Consider the following 23508-nt stretch of genomic DNA (forward strand, 5'->3'; position numbering starts at 1 on the left):
TATCTTACTTTATTTTATGCTATACTGTTATGTTGTTTTAAAATTCTAAAAGGTGCAAGAACGTATACATTCTTCTAGAAATATGAGTTGCTGACAGAAACACAATTCAAACCAACCTAGGTACCTTCAGGAAGGGAGGAGCATTTCTGTTTATGAATAATACACATATTGGTCACCCCATGACATTGCTTCTTTTAATCTACAGTTTACACAAATGTATATTTATTTCATAGGTAATGTGGGTGTGTATATGGGTTTGTTCGTACACATTTGTCGGTGATGCGTATGAATACCCGCATTGAAAAAACCTACAAACATATTTTCAGACTACACAGTCAGTAAGCCATCCATCACCCATCAGGTGTTGACATTACTGCGATGAAAATGATTGATCGCCCTTCTTCTACAAACTCAGCATGAAAATCTATTTATTTTCGAGAAGCAACTCACACCCACCCTAGGTTTTAGGGGAAGCGTCAAACATGCTAGGAAGGCTCCAGTCTCGTGATATCTATATTAACCGTAGTTAAGCATCTGCAGTCGTCATGTTGACAGGCCAGCCACTGTACATACTCTCAACACAGCCATCCCTGGTGTTAAGTCATATTCTGCCTAGGAAATGTTGTCTGACATTGTATAATATTTATTTGTAAACAACTTTTTTTAATTCCCTTGGTGAAACATTATTTTATCATATTTTCACCGTATAATTTTAGGCCCACCGTCATTTCATCTTTATTTCACAACATTTAATTTTAGCTGCCCCAGCTTAACTCTAAATAGTCAATCTCAAAGATACAATTGGTCTGACCAATGCAGTGGCCTTGTTTAATATCTTCAGCTATTTCTGCTGTATCTCTTTTCAGAAAGGAGCTTCAAAGTCCCCTGCTCTGCCCCACCATGCTATGTGTGTGAAGGGACTGTCTGTGAGGCAAAAGAGTTCTGGGTGTGTGAGAAGGATGTGTATGTGTGGAGAGATGGGACAACGCTAGAAAGAGCTGAAGATAAGGTCTGGGTAAAGCTTTGTTCCACAAGGTCTCTGAAGCCCCCCAAGAGGTAATAGATAGTTGAAGTGAGAGAGAGAGAGAGAGAGAGAGAGAGAGAGAGAGAGAGAGAGAGAGAGAGAGAGAGAGAGAGAGAGAGAGAGAGAGAGAGAGAGAGAGAGAGAGAGAGAGAGAGAGAGGACGAACAGTAAGCAGATGCCACCCACTCATCAGAATGTGTAAAATAAAATAAAATAAAATAAACTGATGCGGTTAGTGTATGGCCATGCAATACTGTGTGTGTTTGTGCGTATGTGTGATGTTGGGAAAAATGAATATTTGCGGTTATTTTAGAGATCATGCTTTTCCAGTAATATACAGGTAGACAAATACGAATTTCCCTTCTGGAGGAATGATGAAATGTTATCCTATTTGAATCGTCTCGTGTGGCCTTTAATGAATCGGTGACCGGTTGGATTCTGTTTGGCAACAGCGTGCATTATGATTTGAATAAACGAACCAATCCGCGTCTCCCTCTTGCGGCGAGAGGCGTTCTTCGCTCACCGACCAATCACAGTGCCCCCTTCATGTTTGCCTTCCTTTTTGAATTCAGATCGAACAGCAGGCTGACATGCCCTATGGATTACAATGCATCAGCTGTCAACACACAAAAGTAGCCCTATTTTGAAAACTGCAATATTATATCGCTCTCGGTGGACCATGTTTTACGTTTGATTAAGATCAGCAGATTTTGTTGATTTTGAAAGGGGAACGTGGAAGATAAAATTGGGGGGACTGAACTCCAGCCTTGCTTGTAACAACGATAGCTGGCTAATTAGCTTGGGACCAAGCTAGCATTCGCCTGTATCTTGCTAAACTGGTCGATCACCCAGTTTAGCACAGGTACAATCATACTTCTGTTATTGACTATCTGCTGATAACGAAAACGGTGAGTAAATCTTGATTCATAATAACTTGGAGTTCATGCTTTTGCTAAAGTTTGTATAGGAGGTCAACACTACTAGCATATATGGTGGGGAGGCTGTGCTCATATTAAAACACATTTAATGTTACAATACTTCAGCATCAGACGTTGAAACGGCTAAATGAAGGCCTTGGTTCTGGATTCAAACATCCTAACCTCTGAATATCGACATAATCTACACGTCTGTCTCTAGAAATCATAAAACGTCAACTTGAATTCAATGAGTTGACCAAAGTTTGTGACGTCAACGAAATACCATTGCACTCAATAATAAAAAAATATATAATAAGACACATTCAGAGTGCGTTAAACAAATTGCATTGTTAGTTCAAAAAACAAGTTCATTTGCATCCAGGTCTTGTAAAGTTGAGGTTTCTGAATTCTATAAGTTATAGTTGATGTCAGACACGGGCAGGATCAGGTTGTTTTAAAGCATGCCAAGTTTTCTCTAGGCTCCTAGTTTGACAGTTGTCACCTCTTCTCTGTTGGAATATTTTATTTTTTTCAATTCTTCCAGCCCACACTTGTTCTGTACTCTGTGTGTCCCTGTTTTTCACTCCTGTTAACTTTTGATAGTTTGGACAGTTTGGTGCCTCTGTTGCTTCCTGTCATGGCTGACAGCAGCATAGTGACTTCTGGGATGGCAAGGAGCATTCTGGTCGATTCGTCGGTCTATGACTCAAGGATGGCTGAAACCACAAAGGACCATGGGTTTCTGGGTCCTGCAATGGATGACGCCGAAGGTTAGCCCTGCGACGGTCACTCCTGATTTTGTTCTTTTGCCCTCCTTCTACTCTGTTCCAGACAACCTTTTCCCTCGCTGCCACTTGTGCTAGTAAAACATCCAGGCCCATTATGTGTATCACTGCCCCCTCGTACACGCACACACACACATGCACGCTCACATATGCATGCACTCACGTTGTTGCACTTTAGGGAGGGACACATCTCCCTTCCTGTTGCCGCTCCAAATTCACAAACCTCCACCTTTTGCATACCCTCTTAATCCATAGTTGGACCATCAACAGTGATACTACTATCTATAGAACACAAAAAAGTGGTTGCTCCTCAAATTATCTTTACAAAATATATCACCCTCCTACACCACCCTGTTCACCTGTTAAATCAGATAATGGGTTGACTGCTGAGCAACTACCTGAAGTGTGTATGTGGAACAGCAGCATGCTTTGTCACTTGAGTGAAAGAAGGGTTGCATAGGTGCTGTTGCTATTTATGCTAATCTAGTTAAAATCACAGCCTGTTTTTCAACTCTACCGTTGACATACAGTTTTAATGATTCACACCAACCAAGCTACGTAACGCAAATGCACTTCACCGCTGCAGCTACAAACTGAAATAAGTTTCCTGCCTCTTTTTAAGTGAGCTTATCCTGGTTACGTCAGTCGTTCTGATAACCTTCCTGCCATGGTTTCCTTAAATATCATTTATCTTTTGTATTGACCACAATCTGAGTGACTTCGCTTGTGCATGTTTCAAGATAATTTCCTGATTTAGATGTGACTATGTTTAAGAGAGATATCCATGCAATTTTGGATTCTGCTTTTTAGAAGGTACATTTTTATTTAAAAAAAAAAGGTTAGGGTATGAACTCGGGCTCAAATTGGTTTCGGGTTCATAAGTCTAAGAAAGTAAGACCACTTTTTCTGTTTTTCTCTGCCAGACATGCTGCCAAGGTTGGAGACCAGGATAATTCTTGTGGGAGAGGCCTCCAGAAATGATCTTCTGATCCAAGCTCTGAAGGTAGGCTACTGGTGTACATACCGCTTCCCGAAGGTAAACAAAACCAATGATGCATCCATCCCATTTTAGGTTATTATTTCATCCAACCTTGATATAGAACATGGACAGTTCTGTTTTTTTTACCTCGTTTTTGAGTTGGCTGGGGTGCCTGAAAATCCAATTGAAAAAGTAACACTTGGCTTATTCAAGAACAAGTTACTGAACCATGGTCACAGGTATAGTCCCAGCTTGTCCTGGACAAGGTTAGGATGCTCCTAATCCTTCGGTGTTCAAAGCCAGGGGAATGCCAGTATATCGAAGAGTGATCCCTCCCAAGGGAGCTCTATCATGGAACAGTTTGTTACATTTTCAGTACTGCCGCCGTATATATTTAAAAATGGAGATCAATAATGTGTTTCATTTTTTTTAGAAGCAAGCAGCACGCAGAATCATGCAACTTTCTGTCACTTGACACAGATTTCAGCACTAAGAAGTTGGAGAGTAGCGTCTTCTCGATCAACCCAAAAAATGGATGCAGAGTTCTTTGAGCCATATATCCCTTCTGTTGGAAATATCTGTCATTGTAGTTGGAGTGGGAAAGAGGGTAAAGGCATTACTATCCACATATAGACTTGCACCCCTGCGTGACGTCGGAGATAAGGCCTGTTAATACATGCTATAATATTTGCCGCATGCAGAGCCCCTCCACACACCTGAGCATTAAATTGTGCATAAAGTGGTTTCCTTGATTCTGTTTACAGCTGCCAGGCGCCGCTCTGTTCAACATCCTTGCTATCTCCTCTCCCTGACTTTCACAATTCTACCCCAAGAGGTTATTCAGCTCTCCCTAGCTCACATCTGTGACACCTTTTGCTTTTTTAATTCAGTGCCTAAAACTGCCTATACATGATAGCGTAAATCGTCCAGTGGTACACGCAAAAAAAAAAAATCCCTTCATGTACATTCAGACGTCAAGCAACAAAACCCTATAATGTTGCTCTCAGGTGTGTGGAGGCTCTCACATTCCACGCCGTACTACAATGTTAAAATCCAGTTGGAAAATAGGGTTAGGGTTAGGGTCCAATAGGGTTAGTCTTCAAATGTTCAATCAGTACATCTATGTGTGCGTACTACTGACCCATCACACACAGCTTGATCACATTAGAAGTACATCAGGTCAAGAAATAAACAAACGCTGCATAAAGGGATGTTGCCACCAGGCTTCAGTTGGCAGCCCCGGCCTGAATGTCGGCGCCTCCATTGCAGTCAGCATCCTGTTGAATTAAGCTGTCAGATTACATTTTTGCCTTCTCTTTCCTTGATTCTTTGCCCCTATCCCCTCTCCCTGTTGGCATCTTAAAATGTCTCGGCTCTCCATCTCCATCGTTTTATTGCCCTCCTGGCCAGCCATTTTACCTCTTCCTCTCACCTTCTCCCCATATGATATTTGACATCCAGACTTCTGGTCGGATGTATTCCATTATTGTATATTTTTTTACAGGCCGTCAAGGTAATGGAAGTCCTGGTTGTAAAGATAAGAGGAGCCGAGTCTGGTCCCGAGGAGAAATTGATGATAAAATCTATAGTCAATATGGTATGGTACCTGCCTGCTTGTTTGTCAGTTTGTCTGTCCGACTCACCTGTCCAGCTTTAACACTTGAGGGGAATCTCTTTGACGGTCACTGTTGCATGGGTCCTTTTTGCACTCGGAGTATGTGTTGATTCACTCACTCCTCACTTGCACCCCTACACCATCCAATGACCGTTCCACACATGGTGAGCTGAAAGGTAGTGGTGTTGAATTATGTGATGCATTTGGTCCAGCAGAGCAATTTACACCAGTGTGGCCAACTTCAATGATTACACGACAATCTGTTGCAAGCACTAGATCCTACCATTCTAGTGTAATTTCATTTGGAAACTTTTCATTGGTCAAAGGAATTGACTAAAATGACAAAGAGTGCTTCTTGGTTAAAGCCTTAAATTAACAAATTAACAATTAAGAACCTTTAAGGTATCTTGGACGTCCTCCGTGCTTGCATTGTCTAGAAGGTTTGCTGGTTGCAGCGTACTAAGGAATATCCCATGCTACATTTTACACTGGTGATTATTATGTTGTTGAAGAAAATGTATTCTATTTTGCAGGCCTTTCTTTTCCTACAGACTTTAGGTGTAGGAAACGTATTGGGACAGAGCTCGTATCTCATGTAAAAAAGGGAAATTCAATGTTTTGGAGGTGTTGCATATGGTATATGACTCACCGATGTAGAATGAGAATCAAAAGGATTGGCTGGATCAAACTTTCTGTTTTGGGTTTTTTCAGTCTTTATTGTCAAATGTTGTTGGATAACAGTTTTTTCAGTTTTCAACCAAACAAAATATGACACTGAAATGACACAAAAAAATAATAATTACTAGTCAATAATAAATGAAATAAATACACTATTTTAGATTCTTCAAGTAAAAAACCACAAGGAAAGCATTGAAACCTCTTTGAATTGGTTATGTGGATTACTGTTTACCGGTACCCATCATTTGGTTAATCGACGAGAAAGAATAAAAAAAATGCCAAACTAATATTGTGTGTGTGTGTGAGCGAGAGACGCGGCCAATGTTTCTTTCCTATTGCCTTTTGTCCTCTGTCACCTAGCGGAACTAATTTACCTGAGGTAATTTGTTTTATGAGCAGGTTTACAGGTAGCTCACATAATTTCACACCAGCTATTTCGGGCCAGCTTGAGCCCGGCGCAGCCTTGCAGTTACTTTATGATTTAATTGTGGCCATTGATTCAAATAGCCCTGTTGCTCTGATTCATCGCCTCACTGTTGTGTTTCTCTCCAGTATTCCCTCTCTATCAAACAAATGGCCAGTGTTGTTCAATTTCTACTGCCTGGAGCAATTTTCATGCACTTTCTTTGGTGCCGTGGGTGTATTTGAGGAACCCAAAGGGAGAACTTAAGTCTGTCTGTTTGGGCTTATGCACATGTGTGTCAGTTGGTGGGGGTCCTCTTCTGACTGGTTTACTTACTGCTTCAGAGGGATAAGCCCCTGAAGGAAGTTCAACATGTAGCTTGGAATTAATGCTGTTTGGGGAGGACCCCACGGGTCATCAAGTTTCTTTTGGGTTTCGGTTTTTGGGTTTATAATGATGTTCAATGTCAGGAATTACTTGTACATACATTCTGAAAAAACACGTAATATTTGCATTTCTTAAGCAATATACTACCAAAATCATCAAGCTATTTTCAAAATTAATATCCATTAATTCCCAAATCGATTGACTAATCGATTAATCAACTAATATTTCCTCAGTGCTGGTTACTCACCAAAAATCATTCAAGCAGTAATGTTGGCTAACAAACCGTAAATCTTCTAAATCCACCTGAGGGTTTCTCTAAGCCCCTGTTAACACTTAAACCGCTAGCCAGCATGTTATGGACTACTAATTCTGCTGTCCCATAACCTTCAGACCAATTCCTTTTCTGGCAGGACATTAACAAACCGTGCCTAATGACGGACAGCGTCCAGGAGTTTGCAGACGGGGAGAACGCAGAGTTTGAGTCTGTGTACGTCCTCGCCAGTTTCGACTCACCCGACTACAGCTACCTCTATAAGCGTGATAACCGGATCGTGGGGCCCCCTGTGATTCTGCACTGCGCCGCCAAGGAAGAGGTTGGTACAAACTTTTTACAGTCACTTGTAAAACAACTATTTCACGTATTCCCAACTTTTTTCTGAACCATCTTTTTTTTTTTTTTTACATATTCCGAGCCAACATTTAGCTCCATTTAGTCCATGTTTTTGATTTCCAATTGATATTATAGAAATATGGTAGTGTAATTCGGTTGTGATTAGGGGTATATGTTCTCCTAAAGCTATGGTTTTCTATTCCTTTGATGCATGTGTAGAAATATTCATAGCACAGTAAATACAGAGTCTGTGCGTGCGTGCGTGTGTGTGTGCAGCTTCTGTTTGGAGAAGCAAGGTTAAATCTGTCCAAAAGACGGATCTAACGGCCCTTTTATACACACTACACGAATTGCAAGGATGGGCTTCGGCTGAGAAACGAGCGGGGAAAAGAATGAACGCCGACTGCCTATAGCGCTGTTGACAAACACGGTTCTGCCTCCTCCATCTCACTTGCTCTCCGTCCATCCGTCTGACCAGTCGTTCTCAGATGGGACCTTAATGTCCTTCCGTGAGCAATGGGCCACTCTGTCTCGCCCTGCCATCGACACGATAACCAGAGCTCGTTGGCACGTCCTCATCAGCAAAATTCAACCCATGCACGTCGCGCTACACCTTATGTGACGCTACAGTCACCTATAAAAGATGTGTTGTGCTTGATGATGTTTTGGCCCAAAAAGTGCTGAAATATTTTTCTGCAACAAATTTTGTTTTTTATTTGGTTTGGGTCGAATGCTTGAGCACCCTGGAATTTGTACCGAGGCCTATCCATGAAAAGCCAAATTTCAATTCAGAACTGGGTTTTGTTGGGAACACCAGGGGTTGCTTGAAGAATTTTTGTCGTCCGTGTTCATGTAATGTCTGACGCCATATTTGTCATCTTTTGAAAAAGGCATGTTTCAAATATTTTACATTCTTGGAAAAAAATGTACACATGAGTTTGGTGTTCCAAGTATTTCATTGTTGTACTTTTTTGACTTTGCCTGAAAAGGAATACAGTATGTTCTTTTGCAATACAGACTTGATGCAATATGTTATTACGTCACATTTATTATCTTAAGAACTTGCTTCTAGCTAGTTCTTGCTTCATTTCTTGCTTTAGTTTACTTATCCGTCAGTCTTAGCTCGCCCTAGCTAACAAATGTATAGAAGGTTGGTATAAATGTTTTACAGTTACAACATATATCTTTATGCATCCACAAACAGGCGCACACAGTCAGTTTAGGCTTTAATCATGATCAGAGTTCACATTTAATATTTTTTTACGTTTGATTAAGGTTCATGGTATGTTCGTTTTTCCTTAAACAACAAAAACCTGTTGTTGCTACGAAGTGAGAATTCAGTTTCAAATGTCGTAAATCAACATTGCCACGTGAAATAATATTCTTTTATCAGAAAAACAAGGCCCATCGGTTTGTTGAATTAGTGATCTTGAAGATGAATTTGAACAAAAAAAATCCTACATTTCATGCATGTAAGTGACTGTATGTCAGCTGTCGGTGTTGACCCTGCTCTCTGTATGACTTCCAGCCGCTGCCGTTCTCCTGCCGCCCGCTCTACAGCACCACCATGATCAATCTGTCCCTGTGCTTCACCGGCTTCCGGGACAAAGAGGAGGTGGTGAGTTCAACCACCCCTGGTCACGCCCAAAGGAACAAATGATAGTACTTCTGGAGGGTTGACAAGATTTTGGCTCCCGTTAAGATGTATCCCCTTCTTCCTACTCCTCCTCTCTTGGCCTCCTTGCAGAAGACCCTGGTCAACCTGGTCCATCACATGGGCGGAACCATCCGCAAAGACTTCAGCACCAAGGTCACTCACCTCATCGCCTACTCGACGCACGGGGAGAAATACAAGGTTAGTACGGTCACGTCGGGGGCGGAGCCAGGACATTATTACTGTGATGGACAACCAATATTTATTCATTACGTCAAAATATAACACTTTGAAAAAGAATAAGTCAAAGTTAGATAAAACTAATAGTACACATCACAATAATACATATATTTCTTTTATATTCAGGGTGGGGGGGGGCAGCAGCGGGGTGACCAACCTCAGACCAGGGATGGCCGTGGCCCCCATGTGGCTACGCCCCTGGGTCACGTCATATGTGGGTGGGACTCTGACTCTCTGTAGAGAACATGCTTAGTTGTCTGTTGTATTTCAAGCCCTATAGCGTGTATTTTCTAAAGCTTGCATGTAAATGCAAGCAAGTGTGACTACATGTTGACTAGCATTACCTTGATCTATTTATGGCTTATTATCCAAATAACTCTTCATTTGGCAATCTAACGTGAATCCAAGATCTGTTTTGGTCATGATATTCAATACTGTAGAGGGCTCCAGTCTTATTTTTTTCATTAATCAGAAATTTTAGGGGCACTCAACGTTAATCAACATACCAACCAAATATTCACATTTCTACTAGTTTTCACTGTATTACTGATAACTATTTTGATAATAAATGCAGAAATTACAATGGTGCGCTGTTTCAAATTCAGTGTCACATTTTATTGGGATTCTCATCTTGCGCATGCAAGATGTTTCCCGGTTTGCGCATGCATGCGTTCGACAAGTACGGAAGCGACAGTTTCCCGGGAGTGCGCCCGCTTGTCGTGCTGCTTAACAGGATGCTGAGCCTCCTCTGCCCGCTCGCCTCTCCATTGAGAATGCATTATCAGGCCCGACAAACGCCTCCCATGTGAAAAGCCCTTTATGGCACCTGAAGCAGAGTCCTGCACTGGTTCGGGTTACCCGCACAATTTGGATGAAACGAGTCGGGTCGGACGCCTGAACAGCGCGGGTCGGGCGCGCGTTTTGCGATTGCGAGCGACACATCACCGGTGCTGGATATGTTAATCAGGAGCGGAGGAGTCAACTAAAACCGTCAACAGTGGATGATGTTCTTTTTTTGCACAACAATCTCAAGCACCAAGCCAAACACCAGATAGTGTAATTCCCCTCTAATGTTGCTAATTTTCCTTCGGGTGTCGATATCAATTTATCGTAGGTCTGGTCGGGCTACTGTCGGAACACGGGTTGGATGCGGTTTGAAGTATTGCGGGTGCGGGGTTTGTAAACAAAGACCCGTGCAGGACTGACTTGCACTGGCACACTAGCCGAAGGTCGGAAGAACGAGTTAATAGTTTGCTTGCTCATTGTAAACGCACGTAGCAGGTTGGGTAATATTTCGCTTTCGCACAGACGTTTACGCTTCCTCGATAATCTCTAGGACCCTCCCCCTCGACACATTAGCAACCATTCCCTATCCTTCTTACACTCATTGGCCTGCTAAAGATTCCGGATTCATTGACGCGCCCCTTCCACGTTTATCGTGTAAAAAAAAAAAAGGGGCATATTTACAGATGGAAAATTCGGTCGCATACTCTCAAATTTTGGTCGCAAAATGCAACCATTTGGTCGCAGTTTGGAGCCCTGCTGTTTCATCTTGATACTTGTTTTGCGGTCTGCATTCTGACTACATGCATTCTTATTTATCCCAACATGCATTTTGAATGGGAACCCTTGCATCTCAAAGGCTTTATATACTTTGACATTTTGGTGACTCACTCATCGGTCTATCCTTCAATAGGAATGAATAGATAATTTGTTATGCTTTTTCTTTTTGTACGATTCATTTTCTTTGTTTCATGTTGTTATGTGTCTACCTCTCTCTCTGTAGCTTCCCATCCACACCGACACTGTCTGCCTTTTTTGTTTTTCTCCCTTGAGTTTTTTTGCAGCACAAAAAAAAATAAGCAAACAACAAACCAATCCCTCTGAAAAAATTGTTGGTTACGTGTGTCACACGCTCAGCTATTTTCCGTTTAAAGCTTGACACTTGGTTCTTAAAAAAGAACAGGTGGCTGGGGATCAGGAACAGGTTTAGAATTTGTTTTGAAATAATGCAGATATTTTATCACATTTTTTACACCTTAAGCGAAAGCCAGTTTGTATCCATATTCTTTTTGTGAATGTGAGTCGCAGCTCGACCGGGGACCATTGAGACTGACTGGGGAGGTATCGTTTCACTGAAAGTACTCGCTGTGAAGTGATTTGAACATCTTTTTAAGTTAGACAATAGCAAATTTTTATACTTGTGTGCTGTGCCGTTTTTCCGTCTGTTGACAATACTAGCTCGTCTTCCTCTCTCTCTCTCTCGCTCTCTCACTCAGACCGTTTTTTTTATATAGTCTGTTGATAATTCTCTCTTCTTTCTCTATCTGTGCAAAATGTCTATGGCATTTCAGAGCAGCACTACTGGCATGCACGAACACATTAAAAGGGGCTATACTGAAGCCTGGAGCCCTAGAAAAGGCATAAACACATTTGGAAAAAAATCTGATTTTAAAAACGCTCTGCCCACTTTAAAAATAATGTCCAACGGTACAGTGGGCCTGTTTTGAGCCTTGGCCTTTTGCTCACCATGAAAGTTTGGGAGTTGTTCGGATGCATGACTCATCTTATTATTTAATATCTGGCATAACGTCGTGCAGGGAATGTAATTTATGTAATAATCGATAAATGTGTCATAAACGTATGGATGTGTGTCACTATCTTATTCCCCTGAACGTGTTTCTTTCAGTTGGCAGTATGCATGGGGACTCCCATCCTCACCCCGTCCTGGATACGCAAGGCCTGGGACAGCAGGGACTACGTGTAAGTTAAAAGTTCACAGTAGAGTCTGTGTCTATGAGTGAGTGGCATTGTTTCAGTATGAATACACTGGGCACAATTCCGGTAATACTCGACCAGGATTTGGTTGTGATTCGTTGTCCTCCGTTTCATGTGTGGAAGATTGAGTACTAGTACGTTCATACTAATGACCGTGTGGCCATAGAGCTCTCAGACTAAAGGTCTTTGTAATCTCTCCTGCCTACGTTGTTCAGTTTTAACAAAGCAACTCAAGCTTTTATTTTTTATTTAATGAATTGCGAGCAACTCGTCCTCTGAGGCTCCAATCTGAAGCAGACTTAAACATGAAGGAGCTTTACTTTTACACAATAGTTGCAATGTCCGCAACCCCAAAGGTCTGATAATTCCCTTTTTATATAAATAAATGTATCGTCAGCCTGAAATCTCTCAATTTAATCTTGTTCATGACTTTGTTGAATAGAACGTGGTAATTCAAATCAGATTTGAAGCAGGGGCGATTCTACTCCAGTTCAGACTTGCCCCCTCCCAACCCATTCTGCTGTAAGGCATAACAATACATCATATTACACAGCGGCCTCTTTTGGAAGGATTGCCAAAGCTGTATTCAGCTGTTTGGACGTTTTTTTTTTCAGGTACTGCTGCGGTGTCAGTGAAATTCTTTATTCTTTATCATTATTTAGATCCCCATTAGCTTCCACAGCTGTGGTCGCTAATCTTCCTGGGGTCCACATAAAACAAAAAACAAAAAACAAAAAACAATACACAGACATATAAACATACAGACAGTACAAAAACCTATCAATATCCCAAAATTTAGGAACACTGTATATACAACACTTCAATACATTGCACAAACATCATTAACCTCTCAAAAAAACAAAGTCCATTGCAGGAGAAAAGTTAGTTTTAAAACTGACAATATGCAATACATGATAATTTTACAAGTTTACAAGTACAAATGATCAACTGATTGTAGCCTACAGTAGAGACGACGAACCTCATCTGAGTTTGACCATTCTCTTCCAGTACAGCCCAGTTGTGTGTGTGTGTGTGTGTGTGTCTGTGTGATCACTAAAATTAAAAAAGGAATCCAGTAAGTAAAATCGAATTGCCCATCTAAATACCAGTTATTTTTGCCTACTAGTTTTGATAACCCTGTTTCTAAAAGTGAGTGAATATGTGTGGGCAATTGCTTTCAAAGGTCTTTCCAAGCCGACGACGAGAAGTTCCGTACAGATTTCAAAGTGCCCCCGTTCCAGGACTGTGTCCTCAGCTTCCTGGGCTTCTCTGAGGAGGATAAGGCCAACATGGAGGAGAGGACCCTCAAACATGGTCCGTATCACACAACCACGCACACAGCGTAAAGCTGCTGTGATTTTGTTGTGGATGTATGCTCAACAGTGGGTTTTCTTCCCATGAGTGCTGTATATCTGATAGGAACCTGATGCTGGTGCAACATGCTGCAAGGCACAAGCAAAAGTATCAATCATTTTGTTAACACCAACCTTTTCTTACTTCACACCTACTCAAACCGACATAATGTGTTTTTATTTTTCCGTTGGATCACTTGACTTTACAACAATACATTCCGTGCATCATTGCATCTCAATGCCGGTGGTGCTTTGTGTGTGTGTGTGTGTGTGTGTGTGTGTGTGTGTGTGTGTGTGTGTGTGTGTGTGTGTGTGTGTGTGTGTGTGTGTGTGTGTGTGTGTGTGTGTGTGTGTGTGTGTGTGTGTGTGTGTGTGTGTGTCCTGTTGCAGGGGGCACCTCCCTGGAGCTGGGGGACGAACGGTGCACACACATGGTGGTGGAGGAGAACTCTGTGAAGGAGCTGCCCTTCACGCCCACTAAGAAACTCTATGTTGTCAAGCAGGAGGTATGCCGACCCCTGTTTAATACCTGGTTCGCAATATGTGCGTCATAAGTGGCCCGTCTGTCAGGTCTAACCCTAAAATCCCCAGCTTGTGAATTATTGAAGGTGCTCCCAGTAAAATATTGCCATTTTAGTAATTCGTATTCAGCGTTTGAAAAAAAACAAAACCTTCTTTCTCAGACTTGGAAAAATGCCTTGCTAGGCGACTTGGATGCCTTTCTAAGCATTCCTGTCCTATTTTCACGACGCATCATGGGACTTTATTGACAATGGAGGATAAAACTTCTCATTTCCCCCGTCTTTCTGTTTTGTAGTGGTTCTGGGGAAGCATTCAGATGGATGCGCGAGCAGGAGAGTCCATGTACTTCTATGAGAAGGTGAGTGCCACTTAGGATGCAGATGTAGGGCATCACCAACCCTCAAAAGAGTTATAACAAACACAAGCTACACTGTCTAGTAGACACACACACACACACACACACACACACACACACACACACACACACACACACACACACACACACACACACACACACACACACACACACACACACACACACACACACACACACACACACACACACACACACACACGGCCCCGCAGGGCAATCTCTGCTTCCAAGTGATGTCTCAGAAACTGACAAGATGTGTCTAGATTGTCAGTTGAATGCATTTTCTTATTTATCATTTCTTTATGATTGGAATCTGTGTTTGTGGGGTGTGGGTTCACACGGAACAGTGCTTCATGTTGATCAGTGTCAATCCCGATGATTGGATAAGGAGCCCTAATAATAGAGGCCACGTGTCTCTTGTGTGTCATGCTTGACTGGGAGCTCTCAGCTTTGTCTCTGATGGCAATTGGCACGAAGGCTTTTTTAACAGACACCCAAAACAAGCTTTTAAAAAATAAAAACAAAAGGTGCAATGTCTTTCAGTAGCCTTATTTATGGGCACCTGAATAATGAAAAAAAATTGATTTTTGGACCATTAAAAAAAATTGAAGTGCTTGAGGGGGCGCATTCAAGGGACTCGCAGGTTTTCTTAGCTTCATGGTGGATGGAAAAGGCTATTAACGTCTCTGTCCTCCACTTGTTAGAATAGTGTGGGTGCTGAGGAATACACAGTTGTTTGTGCGCAGTGTGGATGACACATGAGTCTTCATCTCTGATATGCTAAAATGTTCTCAAACCGATAACGATGTTTTTTTTTATTGCTAATTTGCAACGCGGAAGAGTGGACCTGCATTGAAAATCAACAAAAAAATAAAATGCAGTCCCTTCACCAAATTACCACACGAAATGGCTGTGCTCTTATATCACAAGAAAGCCACAGAAGAAGCCACACAAATGTGTAATCCTGGAGAGGGCACACCTTTTTTCTAAGTAGTTTTTCGAATATTTCTAATTCTTTTTTCTTATTTTCTGCGCTCCCCCAGGATGAGAGCCCGGCCATGAAAAAGGCGGAGTCCCTCCTCTCCCTCAACACGCCCAACAGCAACCGCAAGCGGCGGCGGCTGCGGGACACGCTGGCCCAGCTCACCAAGCAGACGGAGATCTCGCCCTTCCCGCCGCCCCGCAAGAGGCCCTCGGCCGAGCACTCCATGTCCATGGGCTCCCTGCTGGACATCTCCAACACCCCCGACAACTGCAAAACTCTTGCAGGTACGATCCCTCCCTTCCCCTTCCTTACCCAACCCTTGAGCTGTGGCGATGAGGAGGAGGGAATCCTTAATGGGTCTTGGTCATCGTCCCATAGTGATGAGGGGGAGCTGGTGTTTATAGCATCGATATGCTATGTTGTGGGTGCCCTGTGTCACGAAACGGAAGATGTCGCGGACTGGTTATGACCCTGAAACGTCCAGAGCACATTTCATGTGCCTCTCTACTTCCGGGTTTTTCTGACCACTTTCAAGGTTTCTGTAAAGTGTGAGGTTTGACCGGCCGACGACACAAATCCTGGCTTGAGATCTGGATGAAATGGATAGGTTTTAGATCTTCTGGGAAGAAGACGGAAGTCGTGTCGTGCCTGTGACGGGACGCTGGAAGAATGGGCAAAGAAGGGAAGTCTTTATCCGACCACCCTTCACAGTCCAGTACAGTCCGTCTCCTTTCAGAGCCCCGCCAGGTGGAACAAGTCCCATCTGCTCAAAGCCGAGAGAGAGAGATACTCTATCTGTGTTTTGCACCTACCTGAGTAGATGCGGGTCATCCAGTGATCAGCATTGGATGGCACAACACCGTGGCATGTGAGAGAACCAACCGAAAATCCTATGATTCGCTTTTGGAATTACACGATTTATGTTGCCGCGTTATCACTGTGCCATGTTTCCCAGAGGCTAGTATATAAGCGGCAGGCATTGGGCTGAGAAGCGAGTCAGGAGTAGGGGAAGGGTGAGGCCAAGCACGGTTAGCAGGCAGACGGGGAACAGGAATGGGTGCTTGTCTAGTACCAGGGAACTATCGCTCCAATACAGCTAAAGCCAGAGGCAGAGACGAACCAGAGCATCCAATAGCTCAGTGCATTCCTGGATCCACACCAAGAGACTGTTGCGGATGGTAAAGTTGTGTATGTGGTAGGTTGGCACCCAATTAATGTGCATGGATAGTATACAGCAAATCAATGTTTAAATTATTTTCCATATTACATTTTTTTTTTTCCTTTACTTATTTAAAAGGTCAGCTTACATTTCGTTAAAAACGTTTCACGTCAGTCCTTCATTGGAAGTACCCGTATGATGGCAATCGTCAACATTTCCCAGCCAAACAAGTGACGACAGAATTTTCCTTCGTTTTTTGTGTTCTGACACCAGAACCCTATTCAAATATTCAGTAGCACTTGACACCTGTCGTCCAGTTGGAGAAGCGGCAATGCCAACAGAGACAGACTTAAACTAACTGGATGTGATAATAATATTTATTAAATATTCTCGTGTTCCCCCCCCCAGGATGTAGTTTTCCATGGTGGCGCTCCCAACAGCCCGCTATTTCAATGTGTAACAAGGCAATGAGATGAAATAAAGCACTGCCTACTTATAATACAGGTTGGTGATTTAATAACAATGAAAAGAACAGGTAGCAATAAAGGTAATGATGTCTTAGGATTTCATGTCAAACGTTGCATATCAAAAAAAGATATTACCTGTAATTCCAAGTGTAACTATATCAAAATACTTTTAAATTAAATTTGCTATAAACTTCCTCACATTAATCAACTGGGGATGCCAACTTGCAAGTTCTTCTTTAGAAAAAAAAGGGCCCATACCAGTGTCGGCCCATACCAGTGTCAGCCCATACCAGTGTCGGCCCATACCAGTGTCGGCCCATACCAGTGTCGGCCCATACCAGTGTCGGCCCATACCAGTGTCGGCCCAAACCAGTGTCGGCCCATACCAGTGTCGGCCCATACCAGTGTCGGCCCATACCAGTGTCGGCCCATACCAGTGTCGGCCCAAACCAGTGTCGGCCCATACCAGTGTCGGCCCAAACCAGTGTCGGCCCATACCAGTGTCGGCCAAAACCAGTGTCGGACATCACTGACTGACTGGGTGTCCTGTATTTCCAAAATGTCCGGAATATCTTCGTTTCGTTCCATTTCCGTTTAATTAAAGGCCGTGTTTGCTTGGTTCTCGCGATCGAATTCTGGTAATGGATTGACCTAATGCTCCAAAGCAGGACAGCCCCCCTGTGCAGGGCCAGGTGTTACGGGCTAACGGCTCAATTCATTCTCCAGAACGCCAAATCCACCTTTCTTTAGAATTAAGAATTGGACAAACCACTTTGTCTTTGATAAAGGAATCTCAAAGACGTGGGGTAGGTTATAATAGTAATTTCAACAGGGTTAGATACTTCTGGCAGTTTTATCTGTAATTAACAACTTTGTGACAGGCCAGCTATATCACTATTTTTTAATAACCCCATCTTTTAAAGAGGAAATTATTGAGCGATATCGTCATCATTTGGATCTTCTCTATAAAGTAATACATCCATTTAACCATTGTGTTCTCTCCACCCCAAAAACAGTCATTTCCGTGTCATTTCTTTAGTTATTTGAGTCATGACGTTAAAAGGCCTCCCGAGAAGGGAGCCTGAGTCTATATATCGTACATCCGTTTGATGAGGGCAAGTCAAACCTCAACATGCATTCCCCCCTTCAGTTCAGCAATTATGTTGCGTCAAGGCAACATTTTGAACATGGGGTTGCTCAAAGCGGAGCCTGGGGCACAATGTCAACTTGTTTCTTTATTGCTCTCTAGCTTGGTATCTTTCCCCTGTTTTCTATTTGTTAGCCCAAATAAATTGTCATGTTAAACATCATAAACACTTTCCTGTGAAAAGGTCCACAGAAAACCATATAAATACTATATATGTCCTGACCTATCCCTGGTTCACGTCGGCTTTGTCGACTGTCCCTGTGCAAAAAATCTAACTTGTAACAGCTTGAGCAGATTGCACACTTTTTGTTTGTTTACCTGTCAAGTGAGTTACAGGAGAACTCTCTTCTAACTGGCAAACTCCATGCCAAGTCAAGACGATAGTTGTAAAACTGAAAAACATGGCACATTCGGCTCAGTACACCTGCATCCTGCTCAGCTGCACTTGCCAATTATATAAAAAAAAAAGTACAAACAGATGTTCAGTATTGTAACCATGAGAAACCACTAATTATGCCTCTCCATCCTCCCATTATCTCTCCCTCTCATCCTTCCAGAGAGTTCCAAGCCCAACAAGAGTTCAACACCGATGCTAACCAAACAGTCTGCTCGGTGGCAGGTCACTAAGGAGCTCCATCAGACCGAGAGCAACTACGTGGACATCTTGAATACCATACTAAAGGTGTGTGTGTGTGTGTGTGTGTGTGTGTGTGTGTGTGTGTGTGTGTGTGTGTGTGTGTGTGTGTGTGTGTGTGTGTGTGTGTGTGTGTGTGTGTGTGTGTGTGTGTGTGTTTCTCTCAAGGGTGGAACATTTATTTTCTTACCACCTTCCAGCTTGGGCCCAGTGGTTTTTCATGGCAACATTTTCAATTGTGTGTGTCCTTATCTCCTGGTCCCAGTGGTAAGCCAAGCAACTGACCAGTGACCAGCGTGGGAGGAAATAGCTTGCATGGTTCTCTCTCCCTCCCTCACTCTTTATCTCACTCACTCCTCTATAGAGCTAACATTTTTATACCTTATTCAGTCTCTATTGTTCATATGTCCCCTACCTTTGACACTGTAAATACAAGAGATCAGAGTTAATTTGATTGATTATTTGTCAGCATATGTGAAATATTAGCTACCAATTCTCAAATGTATTTGAGAATTGGTAGCTAATATTGTACGTATGATGACCAATTCATCAATCAAATTAACTATGCTCCAACTTCATAATAACACTGGATTGCTTTACCGTCAACCACACTCTTTATAAAACGATTTTGATTTATTTTCCATGATAAAACAAAAAGTCATGTCCATCGGAATGTCTTTTCTCCACCTCATCTAGGATTTCTAGAATCCATTTGCCGGTCCCCTCGCTCCCTCTCTCGCCCACCCCCCACTCCTCCTATATTCATTTCGTTTCCAACACAACCTTTTCATACACAAAGGCGCGCGAGGCGTTTTGCTCACTCATCAGTTCATAAGCCTTCGGAGCCTTCTTCTCCAAAGCAGCCAGCCTCCCTTCGCCCGGCGTCCCCAGTGTAACCGTGGCAGGCTGTTCTCTCATTAGTGTCTTGAACTGAAAGGTTAGCCCTGCCGCAGCGGCCGCCATTAACATTCACCTGAATACCAGCTCTCCTCTCTTCTCTCAAATCGTCTGGCATTTACCAAAGAGAAGGTGGTGAAGGAGCGCAGATTAAACACCAGGCCAGCCCCTTCATGGTTTAGTCATTTAAAGGTAAAAGGGACGGTAATGAAAAGGGAAAGGCCTTCTATTTGTGAATGTTTTGTGGTCATTCTTTCATTTCGTTATCCCATTGCATTCGTTTTTATTCAAGTGGAAATACGCAGCCAAAAGCAAGGATGGAGTACTTCATTAAGCAATTTTTAAGCTTTCCTCCTGCAGTCATTTTTATACCGGTGCCAGTCATCTTTAAATGAGCTAGCAACCAACCACCTTTTACTTATTTTGGACCAAAAAAAGCACATGCATTTATTTTTCACACAATTGATACCCACAATTGATATCATATATTTAGAAGTATAATGCTACATGCCTCTCGCCATGGCTAAACCTGCCTCAACCTTCTCGGTCTATATACTACTTGACAATATGCTGCGCAAGAATATTTATTTATCATTTTTTTACGTACACTTGTGAAGTAAGTAAATCCCATCCGATTCACTTGCATTGCTTTGTATGTACAGAGTCCATTTGTTTTGTTGTTGATAGTTTTGTCTGTACTTTCTTCCTTTTACCATTTTGTAAATGTATATTTCCTGATCACTATGGCATTGGGATACTTTATCGTTGTTCTACGCTGCACTTAGCATTTGGCAACTGCATTTGCCTTCAGATTCAGGGTTTCTGTGCTTTCTGATAATGAAAAGCACTCTACAGCCTGACACTTGTTAGTGTGTCAACATGCAAGTGTTGAAACATATTAAGGTAGCATGAATGCAACTTGAAGCCTCATCGTTAAATTTGGTAGCTCGCCATATGCTGTGTCTCTTTGTGAGCATTTCTAAAGGTGACACTGTCAAGATATTTCCATACAAGCTAAGCAAGGTCACACAAATACCAGTGAAGAGGCTCCTCCTTTGATTGTTGAGTCCTACATGCTCTGAAAGCAAAGTTTGTTCACTCTGCTAAAGCTGAGGCTGTAATCCGTCCATGCATGAAACAAAACACTATCCTGTCCCTTCGGGTTGCTTTGAAGAGGGTGAAAAGTGTTTGTGTTCGTAGCCGACGCTTGTTTTCAACAGCTTTACACTTGCTGCACCTTGTGTGTTGACTCGTGGACATTAATCTGTTTGTGTGTTTTGTGTGCTCGTGGTTTGTCTTTTTATTTTTTTGGATCTTTTTGTTTCCCAGCTCTTCAAGATCCCGCTGGAGAAGGAAGGGCAGGTAGGGGGCCCGATTCTGGCCCAGGAGGAAATAAAGACCATATTTGGAAGTATCCCCGACATTTACGACGTTCACAGAAAGATCAAGGTAAGTCTTTTTTTAAGTACACACGAAAACATGCATGCATGTAGAACAACATAATTCATATATATATATATATATATATATATATCAGAGCTGTCAAGCGATTAAAATATTTAATCGCATTAATGTCATAGTTAACTCACGATTAATCGCAAATTATTTTTCTATGCTAAATATCCCTTGATTTTTTTGTCCCATAATTCTTCTCATTTTAATTCTCTTATCAACATGGTGAAGTGCATCGGCTTGCCTGGTGCAAATGATTTTTTATTGATAACAACATTGGCATATACTGATCAAAACAGGACGATACAAAAAAAGAGCCTATAGTGCAATTAAACGACTGCTTTGAACAAATGTCATTTGAACATAGCAGTCAGGCTACTGCTTCTTTGTTTTGGGCCAAAAAAAAAAAAAAAAGTTTTTTTTTTTTTTTAAATAAAATAATTGCGTTAATCGCGCGATAAATGTTTTAACGCCGTTAAAATTGGTTTGCGTTAACGCCGTTAATAACGCGTTTAACTGACAGCTCTAATATATATATATATTTATTTATTTTGCATTCATATTGCATTATATTTATTTTGCAAAAATATATTTATTGAATTGTATACAGCCAAGACATACTTAAAGGGGACATATTATGACAACACTTTTCATGGGATTTGGGATTTCTGAAAGTACCCCGCCTACAGCTACCAAACAAGCGGGTCAGTTTCGGCGCCCCGTCCTACGTAGGAAGGGGGCACAGTTGAATATTACCTCCCACTCCCTTCCAATCAGAGCATAGCTAAGATTTTGTCGAACAGCGGACAAGCAGCTCCGGCGGGGGGAACCCGGCGGCAGCCCTGCAGCTATGCTCCGGGAGTACAATCCCTGGGTTGAATCCCCCGCCGATGCAAAAACATGTTCTGGAACTCAAATACTGTTTACTTGTTGGGAAAACAACATAATATGTCTCCTCTAATATGAATTTATTCAATCTCTATAGTAGTTTTTTTTTTCAATTTCAATTGAGAAATATGTATTTTATGGGTACAGTTCCAATCGGTGAATATAGTGCTGCGTGGGCATCACTCGCAAACCGCCCAAAACAAATTGTTGCCTTAAGTCAGCCCAGCGGCCTGCAACCGCTCAACTTTTTTTAATGAAACTAGGATAAAACTGAGATTGCCGCTCAATCCCCACTTATGCTGTTATGGAGGTTGTGTGTAAACCATACGAATAAACAAACATTCATGCCCCGTCCCAATATACACACAAAGCCTTAAAAATATTGTTTTTGATGTGTGACCGCGGTTGACCGCGGAAAGTGTGGACTATGGATCAGCCCACGCATCTTTTTCACGCACAAACTTGTGTTTCAAGGGAAAACGACAAGCGCTTCCGTTAATTAAACACTCTGCTAAACTGATCATTCCTAGAGTAGCCTGTGGGCTTACGTCAAAGTCCACCACTAATAATGCTACATTTCTGCCTTTTCTGCATTAGAATCATCTTTAAAGTTACTGGGTTGGGTATATTAGAGCAGTATCATTGTTCCCGAGTCCCACAGGGTCAGCTGCTAGTGTGGTCTGGTTTTTGTTTCAAGTTTGCTTCTCTTTATACATTCCATTTCTTTAGATAAGGGGCTAAGTGGGGGGTTAACATAAAAAGGAATTGTAAAATAGAGCAGGGATGATCAGAAAACAAGGGCTTTTACACGGTATTTAACTTTGGCTTTGCCTCAATCTTGAAAGACTTATTGGCTGTTGATGATTTCATTCCTTTTTAAAGGCTGACCTTGAGGAGTTATTGAATGACTGGTCAGAGGACAAGAGCGTAGGAAACATCATCCTCAAATATGTGAGTACATTTATTAAGTAGTATTATTGTCTGTCTGTATGTCATCACCAGATTGTGGCAGGGTGGACTGATGTTGCATCATGTATGGACATGTGTTGTTGACCGTCTTAATGCAATCATGCAAACTAAAATAACAACATTCTGAACGGTTTGTTGTTATTGCTTTTGATATGCAGCTGAAAAACTAACGTAATATATTGCGTTTATAGCATTTGCTAATAATGCCAACATTATATGTCAGAAGATAGCTTTTCCTCAGGGAAATCGTGAGGCCCTTATTGTTTGACTACTTACCCACCTTGGAATAATACCAAGGTGGGTAAGGTCTTAAAATGATTGTTAGTTTCATTTAGTGCCCTTTTAGTGAGCACTATCAACCAAACAGTGGTAATGTAATATTAATCAGTAACCTATTTACTGTAAACTTCGAAGATATCTCTGAATTTACAAAATAAACTTGAACTGACTACTTATGTACTACTAATAATATTGAAATTGTTGTACTATATACAGTGTTAAACACTACACTACTTCACGGAGGATAGACTGCTATGTCGTTTGGCGGTTAGAAGCCCAACAGTGTGAGAAGGACTCGTAAATATCTTAGAACT

The 23508-nt window shown here is 42.0% G+C and overlaps 1 protein-coding gene across 5 annotated transcripts in view; it reads left to right on the forward strand.

Annotated features, from left to right (window-relative positions):
• The first annotated feature begins 1582 nt into the window (after positions 1-1582).
• ect2 (epithelial cell transforming 2) overlaps positions 1583-23508 on the forward strand; it is a 36994-nt gene continuing 15068 nt past the window's right edge. For 2 of the 5 annotated variants that reach the window (XM_056603818.1, XM_056603816.1), the window contains exons 1-14: positions 1589-1932; positions 2545-2711; positions 3650-3729; positions 7199-7381; positions 8927-9016; positions 9146-9253; positions 11982-12055; positions 13254-13384; positions 13813-13928; positions 14240-14302; positions 15361-15586; positions 18633-18757; positions 20936-21055; positions 22829-22897. In XM_056603818.1, the coding sequence (XP_056459793.1) occupies positions 2579-2711; positions 3650-3729; positions 7199-7381; positions 8927-9016; positions 9146-9253; positions 11982-12055; positions 13254-13384; positions 13813-13928; positions 14240-14302; positions 15361-15586; positions 18633-18757; positions 20936-21055; positions 22829-22897 (1518 nt within the window). In that variant the 5' untranslated portion in view covers positions 1589-1932; positions 2545-2578. Of the gene's footprint in view, positions 1933-2544; positions 2712-3649; positions 3730-5209; positions 5303-7198; positions 7382-8926; positions 9017-9145; positions 9254-11981; positions 12056-13253; positions 13385-13812; positions 13929-14239; positions 14303-15360; positions 15587-18632; positions 18758-20935; positions 21056-22828; positions 22898-23508 lie in introns of all 5 variants that reach the window. The other 3 variants (XM_056603817.1, XM_056603814.1, XM_056603815.1) reach the window with 3 other exon arrangements.

This window comes from Gadus chalcogrammus, chromosome 12 (genome assembly GCF_026213295.1).
Source record: "Gadus chalcogrammus isolate NIFS_2021 chromosome 12, NIFS_Gcha_1.0, whole genome shotgun sequence".
NCBI classification, from domain to species: Eukaryota; Metazoa; Chordata; class Actinopteri; order Gadiformes; family Gadidae; genus Gadus; species Gadus chalcogrammus.